This window comes from Mytilus edulis, chromosome 2 (assembly GCF_963676685.1).
Source record: "Mytilus edulis chromosome 2, xbMytEdul2.2, whole genome shotgun sequence".
NCBI lineage: Eukaryota > Metazoa > Mollusca > Bivalvia > Mytilida > Mytilidae > Mytilus > Mytilus edulis.
Window position 1 is genome coordinate 85788219 of NC_092345.1, and position 25676 is coordinate 85813894.

Genomic DNA, 25676 nt, shown 5'->3' on the forward strand with positions numbered 1-25676 from the left:
TATACTTGACTTTTATTCTCCGTGGAGTTTTTAAAAGCATTTTTCGTAATTTTAATCATTATATAAATCAAATTAATAATGAAATTATATTTGACTTTCCTTCCAAATAACATTTTCTTGACCTAAAAGGTCACATGTTCGCATCACATGTATTGTACAAAATGGTGATGACTTATTTTGTTTGTTGACGCTACCGATCTTTCATTGTATTGTGGTAAATATTAGGTGTCAAACCCAGTAAGAATACGTATTCTTATACTGTAACATGCAAGCTTGTTGAAAACCTGGATATCTATTGGGTTAAACGCAGCTTTACGGGGGAAATGAGTTAAAAAGACGAAAATTATTTTCATCACGTGATTGTCAATGCATGAAAGCATTGTTCGGCCTGGCTACGGGGATGACTCAACGCATTGTTCGGCCTGGCTACGGGGATGCCTCAATGCATTGTTCGCCTTGAAAGGGTTATTAAAAGAAGCAAAAAGTTCATATTTTTTAATTTTACTAATTAGAAGATGTTATTTAAACCTATGTTTTTAAAATTTTGAAAAAACTACAAAATCCTAATTTGTGACAAAACCTTGAATTTGCTACTCAAATAAGTGATTTAAAAATCACTTATTTCAGTAAGTCCCCTGACTGCTTATTGAGTCCTCCGAAAGTTTCAGTTTTGTCCAAGCTTGCTGCATCTCTTGAGAATGCATGTGTACAGCAATTCTTTTGTTGAAACATTTGTACTATTGACCATGATTGACTTTTGATAATGAAAGTCAAGTATTAACAAAGAGCTCCATTCACCTGTGGAGTTGTACTCATGATCACACGACTGCAGACAGTAATGATGTCCATTGACAGGTGATTACAGGTAAATTTGCCAATCAAGAATTGACAAGATAACAATAGAAGAAACTTCAAATACAATTATTGACTAAATGCAATATGTTATGTCACTATACTAAACTAGGAATGTTTGACAAGTTTTTATACCATAATATGGTTTTAAGAAAGGCAGTGTCTGCACGTACCCGCATGTGGGTACGAATAGTCAAATTGACATTCGTAGGCTATGCGTACCCACATCCGGTTTTTATAATAAAATGCAATCAAATCGGGAATTAAACGTGAAATATATACAGAAATTATCGATAATATGGGGATTTCGAGTAGAACGAGTGAAGGGTATATGACAAATAATATTTTCGAATTGTATTTATAAGTTAATAATATATAATAAACCTTGCAATTAAATACACACTGATTGAAAATGAAATATACATTACCATGATTACAGTCCCTGTAAACTATAGTCCTATAATATATAATATCCGAATTTTAAGTTGCTTCCACGCCTCAGAGGCAAACTATTTTTTGATGCGCTGAAGGTTTACATTTTCGTCAAACATTTTGTTATTTATTAACGAAGCTTTCATAGAAGATTATTGGCATCGGCCTTTGTTTTTCAGATTAATGTATTAGGCCTTAATTTTTCCTGTCGAACTTGTTTAGAATTTTTTGCCTCCGTGAATACAAAAAAATATTCTGTAAAACTTGATTTCCTCTTTATTTTTTGTGTTTCCAGTTCTTCTTTTCTCTGCAGCTGCAATTGACTCCGAGTTTGTTTTTATATATACAATTGTATAAAATTAATCGACTAATACTTTTGAACAAATTGTTCAGCCAATTCATGATAACTTTGAGAATGTCTGCCCCACATGTATATCACTCTTTTCCCATTTCAAGTATATTTATTAACCGAGAAAAACTGTTGACTTACATATAATCATGATAATATATAAATGTTTACAAAACTTCTAAGTAGTTGATCAATTTTATTCACTAATTGCGATAATTTCTGTATATATTTTACGTTTAATTCCCGATCCGATGGCAATTTATTATAAAACCGGATGTGAGTACGCGTAGCCTACGAACGGCAATTTTGCTATTCGTACCCGCATGCGGGTACGCGCAGACACTGCCTTTAAGAAAACAATGCTTCATTTTGGTGGAATAATTTGTTTTGAAAAACAAAGAATTATACACCAATTGGTCTATACCATTATATGTCAATTTGTCTATACCATTATATGTCAATTGGTGGATTATACGTCAATTGAGGTATAATCCACCAATTGGTGGTTATTCCTGACCTGTTTAAGATAAATACTCGAAATGTAGATTACCTAGAATATACTTTGGTTTATAGTATCTTTCGACTACACTCAAGTGAGTTTTGCCAGTTACAGTTTTAGATTCAGATTGAGCATTGATCACATGCTCTTTGTCAGTTTCCATAACCTTAGAGATTTTAAGAAGGCTTAATTAACATGCAAGGCAGTAGAGATGCTGACAATATTGAAATGTGGTCTACTTTCACTTTAACCGGAAGTTGGAAGTACAGTAGAAAAAGAAAGTCTTCCGGAGAGGATACGACTTATTTGACCCTGCCTCCAAAACTGATTGCTTTGATTGGTTAAAGTTTATTGTAGTAGCCTTCACCTTTACCATCTGACCTGGCTAAATATGAAGATCGATCTCCATACACACATTTTACCAAAAAGCTGGCCTGATTTAGAAAAGGTTGAGTTTCTTAATATGTAAAATCATTTTGCAATTATATCTAAAATAGAATGCCAAATTGTCCTTCAAAAAGGTCATTTTGAAAAACAATGCATGTGTTGGTAATCTAGTACTACATGTAGCAGCAGTTAAGAATAAAAACGAATGTATGAACCTGAAGGTAAAGGGCATCCATACCCTCATATAACATGTTAATGTATAATGGAATTTGATGTGACTGTCTTACTAGTGTGATGTTGAGTTAGCTATAAAACCAGGTTTAATCCACAATTTTCTACTTGAAGAAAAAGCCAGTACCAAGTCATGAATATATGACAGTTGTTATCCATTCTACTGATGTCTTTGAGATTTTAATTTTGCCATTTTACAAGGGACTTTCTGATTTGAATTTTCCTCAGAGTTTAGTATTTTTAGTATTTTACTTTTTATACATGTATGTTGTCAAGGACGTATAACTAACATATAACTAATATACGTCCTTGATGTTATATTCTTATATGAGATACGATGATCATGATGATAATGCAACCTATAAATTTGAAATAGAATTCTTAAAACAATGTTATACATGTTATATATCTAGAAAATTTTAAATTAATAGAAACAGGTACACATGTATGCATATTTCATGTTTTATATTTATGTTTACATGTTAGAAGAAATAAATTCAAATACTCATGGTTTAATGTAATACTAGTGTATAATTAGTTATAAAAACCTAATAAAACCACAAAAATCTCTCAAGACAACATTAGATACCTTTTTGAAAATTTTAAATGAAGAAAATTTACTAGACATCTTAATTGTCATGTTCCTATTACAAATGTAGTATATGTAGTGATCAGCTATGATAACAACTAAGTTTTAGAAGCTCTAGTGAAGTTCTTTTAAAAGTGAACATGCTGTGGATTTGTTTATTTTTGTTGATACCAATTTCAACAAAACGACAACAAAACAAATTTTGTGGATTGTGGAAAACTTGCCTTTTTTGTAAATGTTAGATTTCAATTCGTGGTTTTGAAAAAGTCTGCATACAAACTTATAGAAAATTTGTTATTCATTAAACATTTAAATTCCTGGTTCAATGTACCCACAAAATCCATGACAGTTGGTATCTAAGGAATAATAATGAATCCACAGTAAAATGGACACAAGATGAAATTTGTGTTTACGAATGATAAACATGATAAATATAATTTGGATTTTAGAGATACATTTATGGAAATTGGGCACCAATGATAAAAATTTCTTTGATTTTAGAGATATGGATATGGAGGTTGGGTACAGATGGATCATAGCTGTCCAGGTGTGGCTAACATGATGAAGAATGGCAAATTTTTTAGAAAGGTTGAGGAGAATTGTTGGTGTGCTGAAGCCAGAATAAGAGATATGAATGATACAGGTCAGTACCATGAATTACTCATGTTTTCCATGATGAATCTTTTACTTTGAAATAAGTGGTGCAGAGGCATGCATTTAAAAAAAAACCGCAACAAACATGATCATTATGACAAAAGGTAGCAAATTTATTAAAATACTTAAAAACATGGTCAAAAGCTATCATGGCTATATTATTCTGATTAAAATCATGAAAATACATATGTATACATGATCAATATAAAGGAGCTTTCTTTTTTAGGAAAACAACTTCAAATAATCCTTAATCATGTTAATATGAAAATAACTGTGGATTGACTTGTCATAGTCTAGACTTGATACATACACTTTTGTTAACAATAACCATGATAACAGAAGTTATATTAACAGAACAAATAAAAATCATTTTTCATCATTTCCATGATTTCAGAGGCAACTAAAACATTTTTTTGTAAAAAGACATTTTTAATAATACTGAGTCAACATTGTCAAACAATAATACATGGTAGCCATTAAAAATGAAAGGAGAAGGTGCTATAAGGGGCAAAATTGGCCCCACTTCAGAATCTATTGATATTTCTTTCAATTGATATCTATGATATGGAGCTTATAAAACACCAGGAATTATATAGTTATCTCTTGCCGTTTTTTTGTTATGACGTCATAATAATGGTATGCCGATTAAGCTATAATATCAAATTTTTACGTATTTTATCCTTGTTTTATGTATTGTGTATATTTTACAATAGATTACAACGGGAATACATTATTACTAGTGAACCATTGTATCAATACAACGAACACAAAAATTGATATAAAGTTTAACTATTTAATATCAGAAATATAATTGCTATGGTAACAACAAAGTTAACATTCTTTCTATGTATGACTAAATTATAGAAATGTTTCACAAGAGAAAATCTACAGTTATTGTTTGTATAAAAAAGAAGATGTAGTATGATTGCCAATGAGACAACTGTCCACAAGAGACCAAAATAACACAGATATTAACAACTATAGGTCACCGTACGGCCTTCAACAATGAGCAAAACCCATACCGCATAGTCAGCTATAAATGGCCCTGATATGACAATGTAAACAATTCAAACGAGAAAACTAACGGCCTTATTTATGTTTTTTTTTTTTAACTTGAGTAACCAAAAATAAGTTTGTGTGTACTTTTATGTACTCTGCTGATAAGAACACAAGAAGGTAGAACATATTACGTACTAGTATACATATAATATATGAATAAAGTTCGCAATTTCATAAACTATACATTTCAATAATTACTGACTCAACCTTAATAAAACTAAAATATTGTTAGCGCATTATTTATCTTTCTTTTTCATTTTTTGTTGTTAAGGTGTCTTTACAATACCATGATAATGTGAATTTAAACGACAAATGTAAAAAAAATATGAAACGATGAAAAAACAATTGGTTTTGATGAGACTCGAACGTACACCATTATGCCTGTAGCGTAGCGTGTATGCGATTTAAACCACATTGACACAGCAATTAATTGTAGGTAAAATAACTCATATTTATCATTTTCATTCATCAATGGTAGGAGCAATTTTGTTTTGTTTTTATTTCGTTACTTCTTATTCAACTAAATTGTTTATATCAATGATATGGCCATTTCATTATTGTTGATTATGTCATGGTTTAAATTATTTTTGTTTTACCAAACAGACGTTAAAATTGCAAAATGGAAACTGAAGTTTTCGTCTGGGGCGTGTTTTATTGGTCTCTCCTGCACATCTCCAGAATGTCTTCTGGTGAAGAGTCAAAAAAATTAATCTGGACCTCTTCTGGAGATATTCTACGGAAGATCAATAAAATAAAAATTCATTTTGACGTCGAATATAGCAGATTTTTGTTATGTTGGTTGACATAAATTAATTTTTCGATGACTTTTTTTATAAAAAATTAAGATATGCCCGGAAGACATGCATGACTATAGAAGTATGCTCTGTTCGTTACTATTTTCTTTGTGCTTTCCTTTAACTCATTTTTTCTAAACAAACCAGGCTTAATCTCCCGCTATTTGATTTTTAAGAATCTTAAACTGCACAACAAAATCGTCAATGTTTGTCTGATGTCAAAAAGTACATCTCAGTCTATCCATTTTTATTTTTTTAAAGTAACCGAACTGGATTTTTTTGTATAAGGTTAAGATATCTGAAAGTTCTAAAATCGTTTTTCCTTGGTGCTCATTGAAGAACATCTTCTGGTCCTATTTAAACTATTATTTCTAATGCAAAATTTTGATGGTCAAAACCTTCGGACTACCATTTTTCTAAAACTTTCATTGTACATGTATATGGATCTATATGTAAGTATACAACGTATACCAGACGTTTCTTAATACATAAATCAGTTGGTTGTTTACTGATTGATACTTCAGTCTGGGAGAAAAAGATTTATCTCAGTACTAGTTGCATCTAGTTTTGAACACACTTCCAGTAATTGCAAATACTCTTAGTTGGATGCTTTTCGTCTATTGTCTTAATTCTAGTTTGCTGTTTTTTGTGTGTGTGTCTCGTACCGATATTTTGAGTTAATTTAATTGCAACTGATTTGTGCGGGTTGTTTTTTATATTGTACTGCTACGCTACTGTTTCAGCTTCGGGGAGGATTGAGCGCTCACAAACATGCTGTTGTGCTGTTACACCACTGTACTAGGTTAGGGGATGGTTGGGATCCTCGACTTACATGTTTATCCCCGCTTCATTATGTATGTAAAAAACGATATGTTTGTCCCAAGTCAGGAGCCTGTAAGTCAGTGGTTGTTGTGTGTTGCTGTGTTACTTACTTGTTTTTCTTTTATCATTTTGAACTTTAATTTGGCTGTCAGTTTTCTTCTTTGAATTGTTTTACATTTGTGATTTCGGGGCCTTTTATAGCTGAGTATGTGAAATTGGCTTTGCTTATTGTTGAAGACTTTATGATGATCTATGGCTGTTAATTTCTGCGTCATTTGGTCCCTTGTGAGAAATTGTCTCATTGGCAATCATACCACATCTTCGTTTTAATATTACCCCCTGCCATATTCTTAATGAACCTGTCCCAAGTCAGGAGCCTGCAGTTTAATGGTTGTCTTTGGTTCATGTCTCAACTCATTTTTGATTTTTTTAAATTGATTTGTTATGTATAATTAGACCATTTGTTTTTTCGTTTAAATTGTTTCACACTTTTCATGGACTTTTATAAACGGCTTCACAGTATCAGATTTTGTCATTATTAAAGGCTTTACTGTTGCCTGTAATTGCTTACATCCACTTCATTTTGAACTCCGGTGGATAGTTGCCATAAAATCAATAATAACACATCTCTTTGTTTTTGTATTATATATATCTGACATTTAATCTCGTGTTTCCTGAATGTGCATGAAATATGTGTCACTGTGCGTTTAAAAATAGCATCAACTTTAAGTTGTGTTAAATAAGAGAATGCCATCTGATATTTAATAACTTCAGTTCAGGTTGGGGACAGGAGTATTTCGTATATGAATATGGTTTCCTGGTAAGAGCTGAAAAATAGACATGATTAGCGACAGATTAAATTTATCAATAAATTTTGCCCCTTATAGCCCCTTCTCCTTTGATACAAAGAAGAAAGATTACCTCCATGACCTCATACAAGATAGAAATAACGAGATTTACAATTTCACATAAAATATATTGTTTGGTTGATTGTTGGTATTTTAATGCCATTTTGGAGCGCTTAATTTGGTCTATTCTGTGGTGGACAGTTTTTATTGGCAGTGGAAGCCGGAGTGCCCAGAGAAAACCACAACCTTTGATAGAAAAACTGACAATCCTAGTCAATTAAGATTGGATTCAAGTGCACACGCATGAGCAGGGTTTGAACTCAAAACATAAGTCATGTAAGTGTTGACTGGCTAGTGATTACAGTAGTAGACCTACTTAGACAACTCAGGCCACCAAGGGTCCTCACTTTAAATATAAAAATCATAGATAAAGATAATGACAACATAGCAAATAATATCTTGCAGTTACAATTTAGGTCAATATGAACCACAAGCCTTGGGAACTTGAAAAATACTAATTGACTGATAGCAATTTATAACCATCCACCATACTTTATCCACAAAATCAGGTTCTGTTTTAAAATGAGGCGTTATTTAAAATTCAAATTAAATTAAGTAGGAAGTTACAAAAACAGAAATTAGCATCTATAGATATTTAATGCATTTTTTTTTTTATCTTTGTAGGAGTATGTGTACAAGTTTTATCAACAGTTCCTGTTATGTTCAGTTATTGGGTAAGGTTTGTTTAAACAATGTTAATTTATAAACATAAAATGTTAATATTAGTGCAGTAAACATGAAAAAGAAAAAATATGTACAATTTTGTCAGAATATACCAATATCATGTTACAAATTGAATGTTTATACCTCACCTAGAATAAAAGGGTGATGATGTTTTCAGGTTCTGTAATTTCGTCTGTAATATAAGATTTGAGGTTGTTAACCATGAAGTTTTTATCACATCATCTTGAAATTTTCAGTAATATGTGAATTTTTATGTCCTCTGACGAAAGTTTGTTTCAGTTCTCTTTCTTTAGTTTGCCTCAAACAAATGTTATGAAAATAATAACATGAATACACAATACTTATTACCACAAACATGACAAAACACATACATACAGATGAAGTTAAAATTTGGATTGCATCTCTTCTACCTTCTTCAGTTTTGTCCATTTATAATGTTATATGCCACAGTAATCAGATGTGGTTTTATTTCTAATGTGAATGAAAAGTCTCGTAAAGAGCAAGGAGAAAAGAAAGTCATTAATGTCATAAGAAAAATGTGATAAACATGATAAAGCATTGAAAGAACTGAATTTAGTAAATTGCAATAAACTCTGTTTTTATGTAGTCCATGACAAATACATCTGAAAAAAATACAATAAACATTAAAATAAAATGATAGCTGAAATCTGTATATTATGCACTACATACATGACATAGTTAAGTGAAATGTCATTAGAAATAACTAGGGATGGCAACGAGTACTCGAGTACTCTGGTACTCGCTCGAAAGGCCGAGTAGTCGAGTACAGTTTTAGTACTCGGATACTCGATTGTCTGTTATACGTCTTGAGATATTTCTCTTCACATTTCCACTCACTTTAGTTTCGTTGAACTATCCCCTTCGTAATAACTAAATACATTTTTTTAAATCAATTAACAACATAAATATGTTTATCCTGCGATACTATTTGTTATAGTAGTACCAGCAACGTCCTTTCATTCCGAGGGAATGTTTTCATGTGCACTACTTGTAACGAAAAATTAACAGTCAACCCAATATTTCGTCTGAAATCATTGACCAGATCATATTTCTAAACAAGAACAAAAAAAAAACTCCATTCAAACATTCAAAGTGACCTGCTGGGATCCCCACGCAACTGATTAAAGACAATTTTAACGGTGTTTGTAACGGATCAACAATTTCATTGATTAATAATTTACTCATTACAAGCTGTAAAAACGTACCTTTGTTTGTTAATCAAGACTTCAGTAAACGTGATTGGTATGAGATATACATTTAATTCGATTTAATTACTCTGTGTTTAAAACTTAACTATAATTGTTTAATTTACAATTGAAAGATAGGCAAAAGTACGAGAGCGACATTGAAACACAAAAGTCGAAATTAAAGTGACAACGTCATGGCTAAAATAGTGCAAAATAACAGAACACAGAAAAAGTAAGACTGAGCATTACGAAAAAGCAGAGGTAATTTGAAGTCGATTTGTCAATTTGCTGTTGACAATTTAATAGACACGTCGTATTATAAAAAAAATACGAACTTCTCAGGAACATATGATACATATATTGTCTACTTTATCAGACTTTATATGCAAACATTTTTGATTTTACTGGAATTGTACGCAAACAATAATTGTTATTATGATAGTTCTTTTTGTAGAAACGGCAATCGGGAGTTCATTGTTTAATTGACACAAAAACCATTGGATCAAGCTATGTTTGTAGTATGTTTGTCTTTCGCTAATATGTTTATGAAAGGTAAAAAGAAAAACACTGCATCCCACTTGAAATCTAAACTGTTCAATAGACGTTTAAGATTCAGCCGAGTACTCGCGAGTACTCGAGTAGTATGACCGAGTATCCGAGTATTCAATTTCAGATCTTTTGACATCCCTAGAAATAACTAACTGATCATCAAAATTTGAAAAAAACAAAATTCCTTTTATGTAGCTGTATGGATTTTACATGTATTATGGTTTTAAAATTGACAATACACCTATTTACAATGATTTACAGCGCAAAATAATACCATACTATACATTCTTTGATTTATGGTATAAAAACTAGGTTTAGTAATTTTTTTAGAGTAATAAAAGTCAAATTCTTAGTCCCGTGTTTATTATGACATTTTGCACAATTTATCATTGAATATCTTTCCATTTTTCTGTAGGCTAAACCAGAAGATACATTAGACCTTTGTCAGATCGTCAATGATGATTTGGCTCAGACAGTAAAAGCTCACCCAACTCGCTTTATAGGATTAGGTACCTTACCAATGCAAGCACCAGATCTTGCCATCAAGGAAATGAAAAGATGTAAATACGAACTAGGTAATAGACTTAGATTAATAGAAAAGAAACCGGATAAAAATATTCAGACTTGTGTTATACATGTACCTGTATGCAACATTTATTTATTATAGATATATGTATTGAGCTTAACCCTTAAAACTCCTGAATTTTTCATGTTTCTCAGAAAATATTGAAATAGGTGGGAAACATGAATCAACTGGGGATGGGAACCTTACGGAAGAGGAGGAGTAAAAATAGAAAAATCTGCAGGGGGTAAAGAGAGGGAATTAAGTGTTTTGGTGGGGAAAGAGGAATCAGGAACCTCTTGTCTAACCCTTATAATATGTGCATGTCCATATTGCAGGGTTCATTTCAGCTTGCTTTCATTTTCATTGAAAATATGTCAACTTTAAATTTTCCTTGTTAATATGAGATTAATGAAGTGTGGTATGAAATTGTAGAACATATTTTAAACCACATTTACCAGTTGAGATCACTGTGAAGCATTGCCTGATTTTTGATATGTTGATTCAAATTTATTAACCGACACAATTGATAAGCATACTGAAATTTCTCTGCAGAGTACCCAGCATCTGAAATAACATAATGTACCACTTTTATACTGAGTTCCCAGTAGCTGAAATAATTGCCAAACTTAATCAACAAAAAAACTTGATCGTAATGTTGCCATTAAATATATATGTTTATAATTAACATAAAATGTATTTTTAGGCTTTAAAGGTGTTCAGATTGGTTCTCACATAAACGACTGGAACTTAGATGCAGAAGAGTTACGTCTATTCTTTGCTGTAGGTAAATAAATATTTTTGTTTACAATAAAATTATAAATCATAAAAACAAACAAAACGGGCAACTTACAAAAACAATTTTTTTTTCACAATTGGACTTTCATTGGGTGCCTCACATGTTAAGTATCAAAATATGTATAAGTATTATCATTGATTATCGATGAACACATGTATTATTTATATTGCTATACATCCTTGAAACAATATTTGATGATTTATTACAATCAGCATGTCCATGATGTGTGTCTTTAAAAAATTTCCATATCCTCTTTTCACTATTTATACAGAAATAGCTATATGTAGGATATTTATGTTCCAGATAGAAGAGGTTACACTGTGTATAATCTTCAGCATGTCCATGTGTCAGATTGTTTATATATATATATAGGTTTGTCCATTTTAAGATATATTCAATCTACCTTTCACAAACTACTGAATACATATCATTCCCCCATTTCTCTTAGATTAGCTACTCACCTCCTTCAATAGGTTCTTCATTTTGCACTCTAGAGTTGAGATATAAAGGCACATCAGAATTATTAGATCCCATAGAACTAAGAAATATTTACAATGTTTATTTCCAAGGGTACCAATTTTCTTGGATTGAGTAAATATTGTTATTTCATGGTTATTTCCAACAATTGATATATTGAATCCACAGTATCTAGAAAGTAATGATTGATCATGACACTTTGATAAAATTATTTACTTATATATTATTCATCCAAAATCACTGAATTCAGCCAAAAATATATCAGTGTTTGATTTTTGCATTATGGTTTTATGAAAACTATTCCATTGTATTGTGATATCTGATCATATTTTTTTGTAATTTTTTCTCTTAAACCCTTTAAACAAATTTCAACTAATTTTATGTTGCACCTTCTTTAATGTAGTGACCTAACCTCTGTTAGAATTTTTGCATTTCTAAGATAGTTTTATTTAAGTAAGAGTTAAAGAGTAGTTTTCCCTGTCTGTGTTGCACTCGCACAGTGAAATCTGAACATTTTGAAACCCTATTGGAGCTATGATGATTTCTTTATTAAAATATGTTTACATTAAAGTCTATAAAAAATTTTTTTTTTTCAAACCTGCGAATTCTGTCTCATAAAACTCCAAAATAGGGATAGTGATCTGCCAGAAGCAGCGGTGGCTGTAGCAGCCTCAGCAATCTTTTTAAAAGCTTTATATTTTATTAAATGCCTTAACATATTAGCTGATTTATAGTACGTGAGTCTTCTATGATGAGTTACAGATTGAGTTTATGTTTGGTATCACTATGCTGATTTTAGCAAAAAATTACATCTTTGGAATTCCAAAACTTCATGAAAAGTAACAGTTATACCAACTTTTTCTAAAAGACTTCACATATATTAGGCTGATTTGCAGTTTGTGAGTCTATAAGGATGAGTTACTTATTGAGTTTATGTTTGGTTCTGCTTTGCTGTTTGTGCCAAAATTACTAGCTTTGGACAAACTATTAACTATTGACAACTAAAATCCGTTTTACCTACTTTGTAGACTGCTCAATCTAATTAAAAACTAAACAAATTCATGCATACCTTATAGACAACTAAACTAATATCAACTTAACACTTTTATATTGACAGGCAGCTGAGGAACATGAAGTTGCAATATTTGTTCATCCATGGGATATGGACCAGGGAGAAAGAATGAAAAAATACTGGCTACCTTGGCTTGTTGGTAAGTTATTATTAAATAGAATTCTTACTGGCTACCTTGGCTTGTTGGTATATTCTTATTTAATCAAGTTCTTACTGATGTAAATTCTTATTCTGTTGTTTGAGTCAAAAGAAAAGTTCTATAGTTCAGATTCATTTTGACCTATTATCAACATTTATTTTATATTTTTTTATTTCCAGATAACTAATTTAAGAGGTAGGGTTAATATCACTAGATTTTATTTCACACCACAAACATTTTTAAAACCTTTTGGTGTTTATCTGAACATTTCACCAAACAATTAATTCTTAAAGATGGTTTAGAACTTTAATATGTGTACAGATGCCATTTTATACAAAAGTTAACAATATTGTATTACAAACAGCAATATGTAGCACTTAATATAGTGCAGCAGTTCTAAAGAAGAAAGACAAAAACTAACTTTTATTTATTTATTCAGGCATGCCTAGTGAGACAGCAACAGCCATATGCTGTATGACAATGGGAGGGGTGTTGAAACAATTTCCCAAACTGAAGGTCTGCTTTGCACATGGAGGTATAATTATTATCATATATTGTAGTCATAACAATCAATTATTTTCAAACTTCCTCATAAAACTCTTTTTATACCACCACAAAAATTTTAATTTTTTGGTCGTATATTGCAATCACGACGTCGTCGTCGTCGTCCGAAATACTTTTAGTTTTCGCACTCTAACTTTAGTAAAAGTGAATAGAAATCAATGAAATTTTAACACAAGGTTTATGACCACAAAAGGAAGGTTGGGATTGATTTTGGGAGTTTTGGTCCCAACATTTTAGGAATTAGGGGCCAAAAAGGGCCCAAATAAGCATTTTCTTGGTTTTCGCACTATAACTTTAGTTTAAGTGAATAGAAATCTATGAAATTTTGACACAAGGTTTATGACCACAAAAGGAAGGTTGGGATTGATTTTTGGAGTTGAGGTCACAACAGTTTATGAATTAGGGGCCAAAAAGGGGCCCAAATAAGCATTATTTTTGGTTTTTGGACCATAACTTTAGTATAAGTAAATAGAAATCTATGAAATTTAAACACAAGGTTTATGACCATAAAAGGAAGGTTGGGTTTGATTTTGGGAGTTTTGGTCCCAACAGTTTAGGAATAAGGGGCCCAAAGGGTCCAAAATTGAACTTTGTGTGATTTCATCAAAAATTGAATAATTGGGGTTCTTTGATATACCGAATCTAACTATGTATGTAGATTCTTAATTTTTGGTCCCGTTTTCAAATTGGTCTGCATTAAGGTCCAAAGGGTCCAAAATTAAACTTAGTTTGATTTTAACAAAAATTAAATTCTTGGGATTCTTTGATATGCTGAATTTTTAATTATTGGCCTAGTTTTCAAGTTGGTCCAAATGGGGGTCCAAAATTAAACTTTGTTTGATTTCATCAAAAATTGAATAAATGGGTTCTTTGATATGCCAAATCTAACTGTGTATGTAGATTCTTAATTTTTGGTCCAGTTTTCAAATTGGTCTACATTAAGGTCCAAAGGGTCCAAAATTAAACTAAGTTTGATTTTAACAAAAATTAAATTCTTGGGCTTATTTGATATGCTTTATCTAAACATGTACTTTGATTTTTGATTATGGGCCCAGTTTTCAAGTTGGTCCAAATCAGGATTCCATATCAAGTATTGTGCAATAGCAAGAAATTTTCAATTGCACAGTATTGCACAATAGCAAGAAATATCTAATTGCACAGTATTGTGCAATAGCAATTAATTTTCAATTGGAGTTATCTTTCTTTGTATAGAATAGTAGTTGATAATATATGTTGGAAATTTGCCAGACATGACTATGATGTCATTTTCTATTTTTATTTGCCAATAACTTTATGTAAATAACTTCATTGGAAATTTGCCAATATAAAATGTTGCTGATGAAGCTTTTTTTCCTTATCTTATCTAAAATGTTTTTAGATAATGTATGTTGGACATTTGCCAGACATGACTATGATGTCATTTTCTATTTTTATTTGCCGATAACTTTATGTAAATAACATTATTGGAAATTTGCCAATATAAAATGTTGCTGATGAAGTTTTTTTTATTGTTTTATACAATGAACAATGTATATTCACTTTTACTACCAACCAATCTTTACCATTCAGTGATAACAAGCACTTTATTTTACATTTTAATATTTTATGATGTATTTAAAAGAGTAGTTATTGTTGCAAACTCCATTAGAAATTTGAATTGATATCAGTTTTGGAAAAAGGGAAATAGGGATGTGAGGGGGGGGGGGGGGGTTAAATTTTTCTCATTTCAGATTTCATAAATAAAAAGAAAATTTCTTTAAACATTTTTTTGAGAGGATTAATATTCAACAGCATAATGAATTGCTCAAAGGCAAAAAAAATTTTTTAAGTTCATTAGACCACATTCATTCTGTGTCAGAAACCTAGGCTGTGTCAACTATTTAATTTTAGATTTAAATAAGTTTGAAGAAGAAATCTTTAATTGATTTGTAAAATCTTGACATTTGTTTTGCATAAAAAAAAACCATGTAATGTCAAAAATTTGATCACAATCCAAATTCAGAGCTGTATCACGCTTGAATGTTTTGTCCATACTTGCCCAAACTGTTCAGGGTTCGACCTCTGCGGTCGTATAAAGCTGCGCCCTGTGGAGCACCTGGTTCAATATGCCTAAAGACTAAAAGATGTTTGCAGCTGTAAGTTTGTAATGGAGAATATCAGATGAAATTGTAAGACCTACTTTTCATGAAACTACACTTAAAAGTTTCATGAAAGTGGTATTTGGCAGCAGGCTAGAGCATAAGTGTCTTCCAACAACATATTTTTTTGCATATCTAATAGTTTGAAATTATCCCCTCCCTGAACAGCTGAAAGAAATTTGGTATATTGGACCTCTTCCTAATTTTTCATATGGTATGGGCATGTTGGAGATAATATATCTAATTGTATCTATGTAGGGCAAATGCTCTGTCAAGTTATGTCTCACATTCATGAAAAGTTGTAGTTGATGACCCAAAGATATTGCTTTTTCTTAGGCGGCAGAAATAAAAATGTGCTAATAGCTTTTTCTCCAACTTGACTGAGGATGAATATTGTTAGTCTGCCATTGTGCCTGACTGGTTTTATTGCCATTCTCCAGTGTTCATGTTAAGTGTTCTTGATTAAAACCTCTCTCAATATCTTTACTAGACAAGTCAACAGTATGTGGATAAGCAAAAGCAAAAGAAATGAATAAACAAGTACAAATGGTGCAAGGGAACCAAATATCTAACTTCAGCATTGCCAAATTACCGTATTAGTTAAAAAACCATATTTAAATCCAATTTCCTTAAAATGATGATTTAATTTTGTGTTAAAATGATGTACTGTTAAGTGGGAAAGTTTTGTGAGTTGTTTATTTTTTCACTAATTTTTAGATAATGATAAAATAGAAGAACTTTTCCCTCTGACATTTAAATTTGATCAATTAGGAAATAGTATCAGGAGCAGAAATAACTAGGAAAAAACAACTCACAGACAGTTTAACAAGGATGTAGAAATAGGGAATTTTCACTCCACAGAAATAAACCACTGAACTATATCTAAGGAGTTAGCAGGACCACAAATAAAAGATGTGTCTGAAATAATTACAAGTGCAGTGATTGAAATACGGAAATATCATATTGGGTTTAAAGTATATTTACATATTGGAAGTGGAAGACTTATATCTTTGTAAAGAGAGAAAAACACCTTTATTTGTAAAAACAAACTAGTTTTCTTCTAATATTTTAGGAGGAGCTTTCCCTTTCACTATTGGTAGGATAGAACATGGATACAATGTCAGGCCTGATCTGTGTGCGTCAGATTGTAAAGAAAGCCCTCGTAGCTTTCTAGGAAAGTTTTACACTGATGCATTAGTCCATGATCCTATTTCTCTGAAACTACTGGTAGATGTTATAGGAGAAGTAAGTAGATATGTTAAGAGATATAAGATGCCACTACCAACCAGTTTGATAAGTATAAGGTCTGAGTTGGATTCTGTTTCCCTCTTTGGCAGCAGTCGTCAGGAAGGTCACTAAGAAAATTTAATAAAAGAAGATGTGGGGTAAAGGTCATTGAAGCAGCAAACAGAACAAAATTAACAAGATACACAGGTTAAAATATGGTCTTTGACAATAGACAGCTATGATGTACATGTTGATGCATAATATAGAAAGAAGTAATTTGTGACTGAACATAAACAAATTTTGAATAAATTTAACAGACTAACAAAGATCTGTCATCAAAACATTGTGTAAGACTGATTAGGTCCCCTTTTAATCCAAATCTAAAATACCAAAATGGTGAGAAGGGTTAATTAGTTTGATTAAAACATTATTTCAAATTGTTTTAGCAAGAACCAAAAACAGAAATATGTCTTATCTAACTTCAGGTGAGAGACAACATCAACCAAATATGTTGACCAAACTACAATATAACTGATTTGAGGATTGAGAGTATATATATTATCAATGGATAATGATACCTTTTTGGTACCTAACAATCTACTTATAATAATCAATTTATTTGATATTTGTAGGATAGAATATGTATGGGTTCAGATTACCCATTTCCCTTGGGAGAACACCATCCAGGTAAACTTATAGAGACAATGGACTTAGATGACAGCTTGAAGGTAATTTCTATTATGTTGTAAACAGTGAGACTAGACCTGAACATAACATATTTATTTAATAAAAAAACAAACACTTGTTTATAGGAACAGACCCACAATAATGTGCAGCAATTTTTTTTTTTTTTAGATAAGTTAAACACTATCAAAAAGCACACCAACTGCTGCAGAGCCAACATTTGAACATAGGCAATCTACAAAAAAGTCATTGTGTAAGAAATTGTAAGTTACAAGTTAAAATAAAACACAATATGTTTTCACAAAAACTGCACAGTGCTCAATTATGTAAACATTCTGTATGTGCCTTTTGCAAGGCAGAGCTTGTAATTCAGTTGTTGTCGTTTGTTGCTGTATATTATATTTGTTTTCTTTTATTTTTCTGTTAATAAATCAAGCTGTTAGGTTTCTCCTTTGAACTGTTTTACATTTTTAATTTCTAGCTGACTACGGTATGAGTTTTTTTATGATGGTCAAATGATCTGTATACGTTTTGGTGAAAATAAGATTTAAACTTTTGTAGTTACGTCACTTTGTAACTAAAACAGGGGTGTGTTTTTTTTCACATGTCGCACCGTATCTCAAAAATGATTCTTGATTATTGCTTAAAACTTTACACACTTCTTAGTTATATTAATCTTAATATCTGTATACTTTTTGGTGATGATTCAAAATTTCATTTTTGAGTTATTGAGTATTTTGAAAAAAAGGGGGAGGGTTTTTACATGTCGCGCCGTATCTCAAAAACGATTTATGATTATTGCTTAAAACTTTACACACTTCTTTGTTATATTAATCTAAAGATCTGTATACATTTTGGTGATGATTAGAAATTTCATTTTTGAGTTATTGAATATTTTGTAAAAAAGGGGGAGGGGTTTTTTACATGTCGTGCCGTATCTCAAAAACGATTTATGATTATTGCTTAAAACTTTACACACTTCTTTGTTATATTAATCTAAAGATCTGTATACTTTTTGGTGATGACTCAACATTTTATTTTTGAGTTATTGAGTATTTTGTAAAACAGGGGAGGGTTTTTTTTTACATGTTGCGCCGTATCTCAAAAACAATTTATGATTATTGCTTGAAACTGTACACACTTCTTTGTTATATTAATCTAAAGATTTTGGGGAAAGGATAATGCTATCATGCATGTTGTCTGCATTGTCTTAGTGGTAGTCCTAAGACAATAACTAAAGTTTTAGTGAATGGATCTCTTTTAAAAATATATAAGCAAAAGGTTCAATACCACAAAAGGAAGGTTAGGATTGTTCTTGGGGATGATGGTCCCAACCATTTAGGAATAAGGAGCCACAAAGGGGCCAAAAACAAGCAAACAATATAAAAAAGAAGATGTGGTATGATTGCCAATGAGACAACTGTCCACAAGAGACCAAAATGACACAGACATTAACAACTATAGGTCACCATACGGCCTTCAATAATGAGCAAAGCCCATACCGCATAGTCAGCTATAAAAGGCCCCGATAAGACAATGTAAAACAATTCAAACGATAAAACTAATGGCCTTATTGATATAAAAAAAATGAATGAAAAACAAATATGTAACACATAAACAAACGACAACCACTGAATTACAGGCTCTTGAATTGGGACAGGCACATACATAAATAATGTGGCGGGGTTAAACATGTTAGTGGGGTCCCAACCCTCCCCCTAACCTGGGACAGTGGTATAACAGTACAACATAAGATCGAACTATAAAAATCAGATGAAAAAAAGGTTTAACTCATCAGATGGACAAAAATACAAGCATTTTTCTAGATTCAGGACAATAACTTGTGTACAAATTATTTTGATTGCCCTGAAATTGTACCACAAGGTTTTTTTTCTGCAAGGTTTAAGAAATTGTCCCCTCAATTTTCCAAAGAAATATTGGGTGTCACAACAGCTAATTCTTTGTACAGAGTCTGAAAACAGATCTACTAAGTAATGGACAACAGCGCAGTGCACAGTGTATTGCACAATAGGGAGAAATCTTCAATTGAATATAAATTCAAATCATATATTAACCAATTTTAATTTCTTTGACTACATTTATTCTGTGTCAGAAACCTATTATGTGTCAAATATTAAATTACAATCCAAATTCACACCCATATCAAGCTTGAATATTGTGTCCATTTTTGACCCAACTGTTCAGGGTTGGACCTCTGTGGTTGTATCCAGTTGGGCTCTGTGAAGCAATTTATTTATTTTGTAAAAAAAATATATTTCTATAAAGTTTGATCAATAAGAGGATAATGTCTTTAACAGACAATGACATTAGGTTTTTTAAATGTAATAAATGCAGATTTGCCTGGGTTTTACATAGAGATTAATACATGACCTTTTCCATATCGGCCCGGGTATCATCCCGAGACCCCCATATCAGCCCGAGACGTAGTCCAGGTGCTGATATGGGTCGAGGGATGATACCCGGGCCGATATGGAAAAGGCCATGTATTAATCTCTTTATCATATACTTCCAACAATTGTTTTTATGTATGGCAAAATAACAAATAAAGTAATTAAAATAGTCAAAAACTTTATATAAAGGTAAATTATGAATCCAACAAATACAGTCACTATAATTGCCCAACAATAACATCACTACCTCCATATTTATCTATGTTACTATTTCCTATAGAGGCATTTTGAAACATTGAAAATTTGGAAGAGTTTTATGATTATTATTACTCCATGTTTGTTGTACTATGAAATGATTCATAATTATCAATGGCATTTGTTAGCAAGTACTAAACTATCCCCACAAAAGTTCCCGTAAATTTTGACATGTCATAAAAAATATCTGACGTCACAATGGAAAAGAAGACAACTTGATACCAGAAATACCGGAAGTAACTTGCACGAGACACTATTATGGGTTTTGTGCACAAGATGCCCCTGATATGGGTTATCAACCAGGGTTGGAAATTATTGCTTGTGTACTTCCGCTCATTACACATATGCAAAAGCTATCATATCAATGCTAAGTATATGATAAAATATATATATATAATAAATGTAGGTTTGCCTTATTTATAATTCTGCCTGGTGCAAATAACCAGCTTAAACTGAGGCTGATATAGGCTTCCCATGTAATTTTGATGGGAGAGCCATGTCAGCTGTCTTATTCATAATCCATTAGAACTGTCTTCTTGTTTGGAGAGTCATGTACAATTTGCAAGACTTTTTCGATAAAAGAATTACCCTACTGTTTATAAATCAGTGCAATTTTGGAACAAAATAAACTTGTCTTATATTTTTGAAGTGACATCTTGGTCATGTTGGTGTTTCATGAATTATTGAGGTATCAATGGAAAGTTAAAATATTTTAAGAAATAATCAAGAACAAACAAACATAAAAAATTGAAAAGCCAAAAAATTTCATAAAATAACTGTTCGCTGTTGTCTGCACTTTGGTCAGGTTGTTGTCTCTTTGACACATTTCCCATTTCCATTCTCAATTTTATCTTCTTTATTAAATTGTTTATTCTAATTTCATAGGCTTAATATGTGAATAGATCATTACATGGCATTTTCCATATCAGCCCTAGTCTTATTCATCTACCCATATTAGGACCTTAGGCTAAAGCTAATATGTAAGACATATTATAAGTACTGGTGTTTAACAGGCTTATGTCATATGAATTCCTGAAAGGTGTTTTTTGGTAAATTTATAATACTTTTCATTTTTCAATTCAAGGGGTAAATAAAGGAGCCTTATCATACCATATCCTTTGCAATATCTTCTTCTAAAAGAGCAAATACGATCCCTCAATCTAAAGTCTTTGTGTACTGATGGGAAGTCATCATTCTTTAGTGCATGAGAACTCATTCTTAAATGCATGGGAACTGATTATTCCTTGTTAGAAGTGTTGGTCAAATTCTTATGACTTTATTTACTGATAAAGCCTTTTATCATGTTTATAAATGTTTGATATAATTTGATTAAATTTAGACTAAAGTTCTCTTCTGTGCAACAGATTTAGCATTAGCATGACTAGACTGGAAATTCCAGAAGTGTAACCGAGATTTTAACAGCTTGACAGTAAATGACTACATGTTGCCTCATATCAACAGACACTAACGTCACAGTCAAGAAAAGATAAAAATTTATAAAATTAATTCCATTTTCCAATTGAAATTTTCTTGATTAATAGGATTGTGTTAAATTTCATTGAACATTTTGAATAAATATAAAGTATTTGTTACATTGCTTATTTAATAAAAAAAAATCTCTAAATTTTGTCTTATATTCACTTTCAGCATACAGCATGTCATGCATGTACATAAAGTTAACCAATATTTCCTTCCAAACTTTGTGAAAATATTGGCATTCCTCAGCTGGACTTTGGGAATTTTATTACAAAGGGATATTGATCACAAATAATTTTCAGGAAACTTGAACAACTTACTGCAATTGATCTTGAGTGAATTGTGTAAAAGACATTTAATTTAGAACAGTTGAAAAATTGTGGAAGTTTCATAAAAATTGGATAAGACAAAAAGTTGAATGAATTGAGCAGGGGAAAACAAAATTATTGGAAACTATATCAGTATTTTAGAATAAACGTAAAAATTTACATCTCATAATATACCTTGAGTGTTATTTTGTGGCAAAAAGATTTAGATTTTTTTTTTAGTCTAACCTTTAAACTTAATATTTTGATTAACTGTAGCTAGGCAATGGGGACAATAAGTGTTACCTTGACTGTTCCATCTGTCCATCAGTTTTTATGTTGGTTCACCCATCTATTTTGTCCATTCCTCCCATTTTTGTTTCGGAAGTCAACTTTAGTTTATTTAATCCAGTTTTTATGAACTCATACACAATGAATGGCAAGAACCACAACAAACAGAGAGAGTGCAAATTAGGCAGTGAGTCATTTTGATGTCCTTTTTTACTTGGAAAATTACAAAGCTTGAGTGGGGGCATTGGTTTCCACAGACTTCTATTATTTCAAATAAAGATCAGTATCAGAAGTTGTTTGCTATGACTTGCTATATTTTACTTAATGCTTTAATCATATATTTTTTTCTTATATTTGTCACATACTTTTTTGAAAATCAAATATAAATTTGTTTTGTTCAAATGTGTTTTGTTTGTATTTTAGGATAAATTACTTGTGAAGAATGCATGTGACTTCCTTGGAATCAAACGAGCAGACTACAGTCCACACCTTATCTTTCACTGATGTGTAGAAACTGCATCATAGAACCACAGCATTAGAGACATGAACACAGTCATATTGAACAATCCATATAAACATTTGTTTTTTATCTTGTTATGTTAAGTATGTTTTTTAAATATCAAAAATTTATGATTTTAATATAACTTTGTTGCAAAAGTATTTAAAATTTGTTTACTGAAGCAACAGTGCCAAAACAATTGAAATTTTATAATTGATTGGTGTCTGTCGTTTGTTTGTATACCAGGGATTTACAACTTATTACAAATGTGAAGCCATTTTTATATATTGAACTGTATTAAAGTAATGCTCCTCTTCATTAAGGTATAGAGGTGTGTTCCATAATGTCACTTATTCACATTTGAATTAAGAAATATTTTAATAATTTTCATTTAAAAATTAGTTTGGAACAGTTTATTTTGTATTGAGAGCTTCAACCTGTTCATGTAGTTAATTATACAGTATTTTTTATAATAAACTTATGTGCTACTGAGTCAGGTAAGATTACAAGTATTAAAGATTTGTTTATTGTCTTTTGTACCAATTTTAGTAGATTTTGAAGAAATTTTTGTATTGTTATGGGTGGACAAATTTTGAATACAAAGAAATCTGTATCTTTTTTATCTCTTAAATTATGTACCAACAAAAATCAGTACAGTAAGAATAATACTGAATCCACAGAATATAGTGCTGTCAACATATTGCTAATGATTATTAAACTTGTGCCATAACAATTTGAAGTTCTGGTTTGATCATATTATAGCCAGATACATACCCACTCTCATATATAGTTATTATGAATTGAAGGTGATAGAAAGTTGAGACGATTGATAAACATGATAAATAAATACACAGCTATTTTTATCATGCATTGTACAACATGAGCTGCAACCATACATTTGTAGAAACAATATTATGTTAAACATGTTGTTAACAATATAAGGTATGATAAGAGTCATTATTTGGTTCTTTGAATTGCAATGATAGCAAGATTCTTAATACTTTCATATTTATGTTATTTTATTGCTTACTTAAAAGATGATATAAACTGGTCTGACATTCAGAATTAGAATTTCTGAGCAAATAAGGCTATTTCATTGTATTTAACATTTTGTTTTTGGTCTAATTTAATTTTAACAAAAGCATAACCTAAAATATTGTGCATTTATGCTAAAAGATCATTTGAGTATAATCCTTATTGGATGTCTTCAGATCTTCAAATCTGCAATACAAAAAATCAAGGGTTAGAGTGAAAGATCTGATTTTGTAATGAATTCTGTAATCATGTAGAACAAAAATTAGATATGTGTATTTGAATTGTATACTATAAAATTGAGAATGGAAATGGGGAATGTGTCAAAGAGACAACAACCCGACCAAATAAAAAACAACAGCAGAGAGTCACCAACAGGTCTTCAATGTAACGAGAAATTCCCACACCCGGAGGCGTCCTTCAGCTGGCCCCTAAACAAATATATACTAGTCCAGTGATAATGAACATAGAATTTTTTATTTGTGAATACACCAATAATAAATGATTTAAGAAACACATATAGATAAACTTATCATAGATATTAGGAATAATGTTTTTTGAGCAAAGCATGTATTTTGTCTATATAAGATACACCAGTGATTCTAGAATAAAAAAATATAAATTTCGGTTAAAAATTGTTTATTCCATTCTTGTTTGAAGTATTGATAAATGTGATTAATCAAACATGAGTATTGATAATTGTGTAATCGTTTGGTTTATTTTTTAAACGTGTGCAATTTACAGAAAGCATTCCTTGGATTTATATTTTGTCAAATTGAATTCTATTTAATCCAATGAAAGATTTAGCAGTTTTGCATTATAAATATTGGGAAATGGTCTCACTAACCAACTTGTTAAAGGTAAATAGTTTAAATACGTTCTTTAAAATGCAGTCAATGTGGAATTTCTTTCTGAAATGGTTTAGTGGATTCTTGTGTCAGATTATACTTCTTATATCTAGAAAAAGTCAAATAAACCTTAGCTGTTTTAGACGACAGTGTCCAAAATCAAATTAATAGGGATAAGATGAATATGTACATTTTATGACCCATCCCAAAATTAAAGTTGGTTCCAATTACCAAACACAAAATAATCGTGGTCAAATTTATATCTTGTTGAGACCCATCAACAAAAATTGCTTCTATTGCAATGAATATAAATTTTTAGGAGTAAACAAAAATTAGCTAAAGATTTTGTGATTTAAATATTTTTTTCCAATAATTGTTCCTTTTATTTATATTACCTGTGATACACACACAATGGATTGGAATCAGTAAACATGCATAGATCATCTTTTCCTATGTGTTCTTTGCCATTTGAAAAATAGACTTGTCCACATTATTTCTAAATATGTTTTTCAAAATGTACATTTACTGACCCTTGCAACAGACCAACAAACTTTACTTTGGAAGTGCTAATAATTTCAATACTACACAACCTTTACAGACTAATAACCAATAAATTGTTTAATGCTGGCCACCTTGCAGAATTATTTTGATAAATGGATCAAATTCACAGGTTGTGAGTAAATGATTTGCTTGTTACGGATATAAATACAGGAATACCACAATAAACAAGGTGCACAATACAAAGCATTATATAGTGCTTTACTTTGTATGACATCATTCGATTTTCCTTATTGAATACATTTATGATATTTCAGTTTTGTGTAAGCATAATATGAAGAATCTCAAATGTTAATTTTATATCTATTTTATAAATGATTTA

The 25676-nt window shown here is 30.9% G+C and overlaps 2 protein-coding genes across 3 annotated transcripts in view; one reads left to right on the plus strand and one right to left on the minus strand.

The window, feature by feature from the left end:
• The window catches only part of LOC139513235 (protein Abitram-like), a 29806-nt gene extending 27403 nt beyond the window's left edge, over positions 1–2403 (minus strand). Inside the window, exon 1 of the mRNA XM_071301539.1 lies at positions 2184–2403. Coding sequence (XP_071157640.1) covers positions 2184–2295 — 112 coding nt within the window. The 5' untranslated portion in view covers positions 2296–2403. The remainder of the gene's footprint in view (positions 1–2183) is intronic.
• Positions 2404–2405: 2 nt separating this feature from the next.
• Positions 2406–25676, plus strand: LOC139513234 (2-amino-3-carboxymuconate-6-semialdehyde decarboxylase-like). 2 transcript variants are annotated; one of them, XR_011662406.1, is made up of 11 exons: positions 2406–2580; positions 3841–3982; positions 8201–8250; positions 10433–10592; positions 11286–11362; positions 12973–13066; positions 13506–13601; positions 16841–17013; positions 17628–17723; positions 22841–24234; positions 24404–25676. XR_011662406.1 is itself a non-coding variant. In XM_071301537.1 (10 exons), the coding sequence occupies exons 1-10, from the start codon at positions 2524–2526 to the stop codon at positions 22919–22921; spliced, it is 1026 nt and encodes a 341-aa protein (XP_071157638.1). In that variant the 5' UTR covers positions 2408–2523; the 3' UTR covers positions 22922–25676. The 2 variants fall into 2 exon arrangements, 1 of the variants encoding a protein (XP_071157638.1); XM_071301537.1 differs by having other exon boundaries at positions 2408–2580; positions 22841–25676.

What these genes read in the sequence shown, in the direction of transcription:
- LOC139513234 (XM_071301537.1), top strand. Translation starts at nt 2,524, where the DNA reads ATGAAGATCGATCTCCATACACACATTTTACCAAAAAGCTGGCCTGAT. An exon ending in GCTGGCCTGATTTAGAAAAG is followed by an intron (nt 2,581 to 3,840) that starts GTTGAGTTTCTT and finishes CTTTGATTTTAG; the next exon opens with AGATATGGATATGGAGGTTG. An exon ending in ACTTAGATGACAGCTTGAAG is followed by an intron (nt 17,724 to 22,840) that starts GTAATTTCTATT and finishes TTTGTATTTTAG; the next exon opens with GATAAATTACTTGTGAAGAA.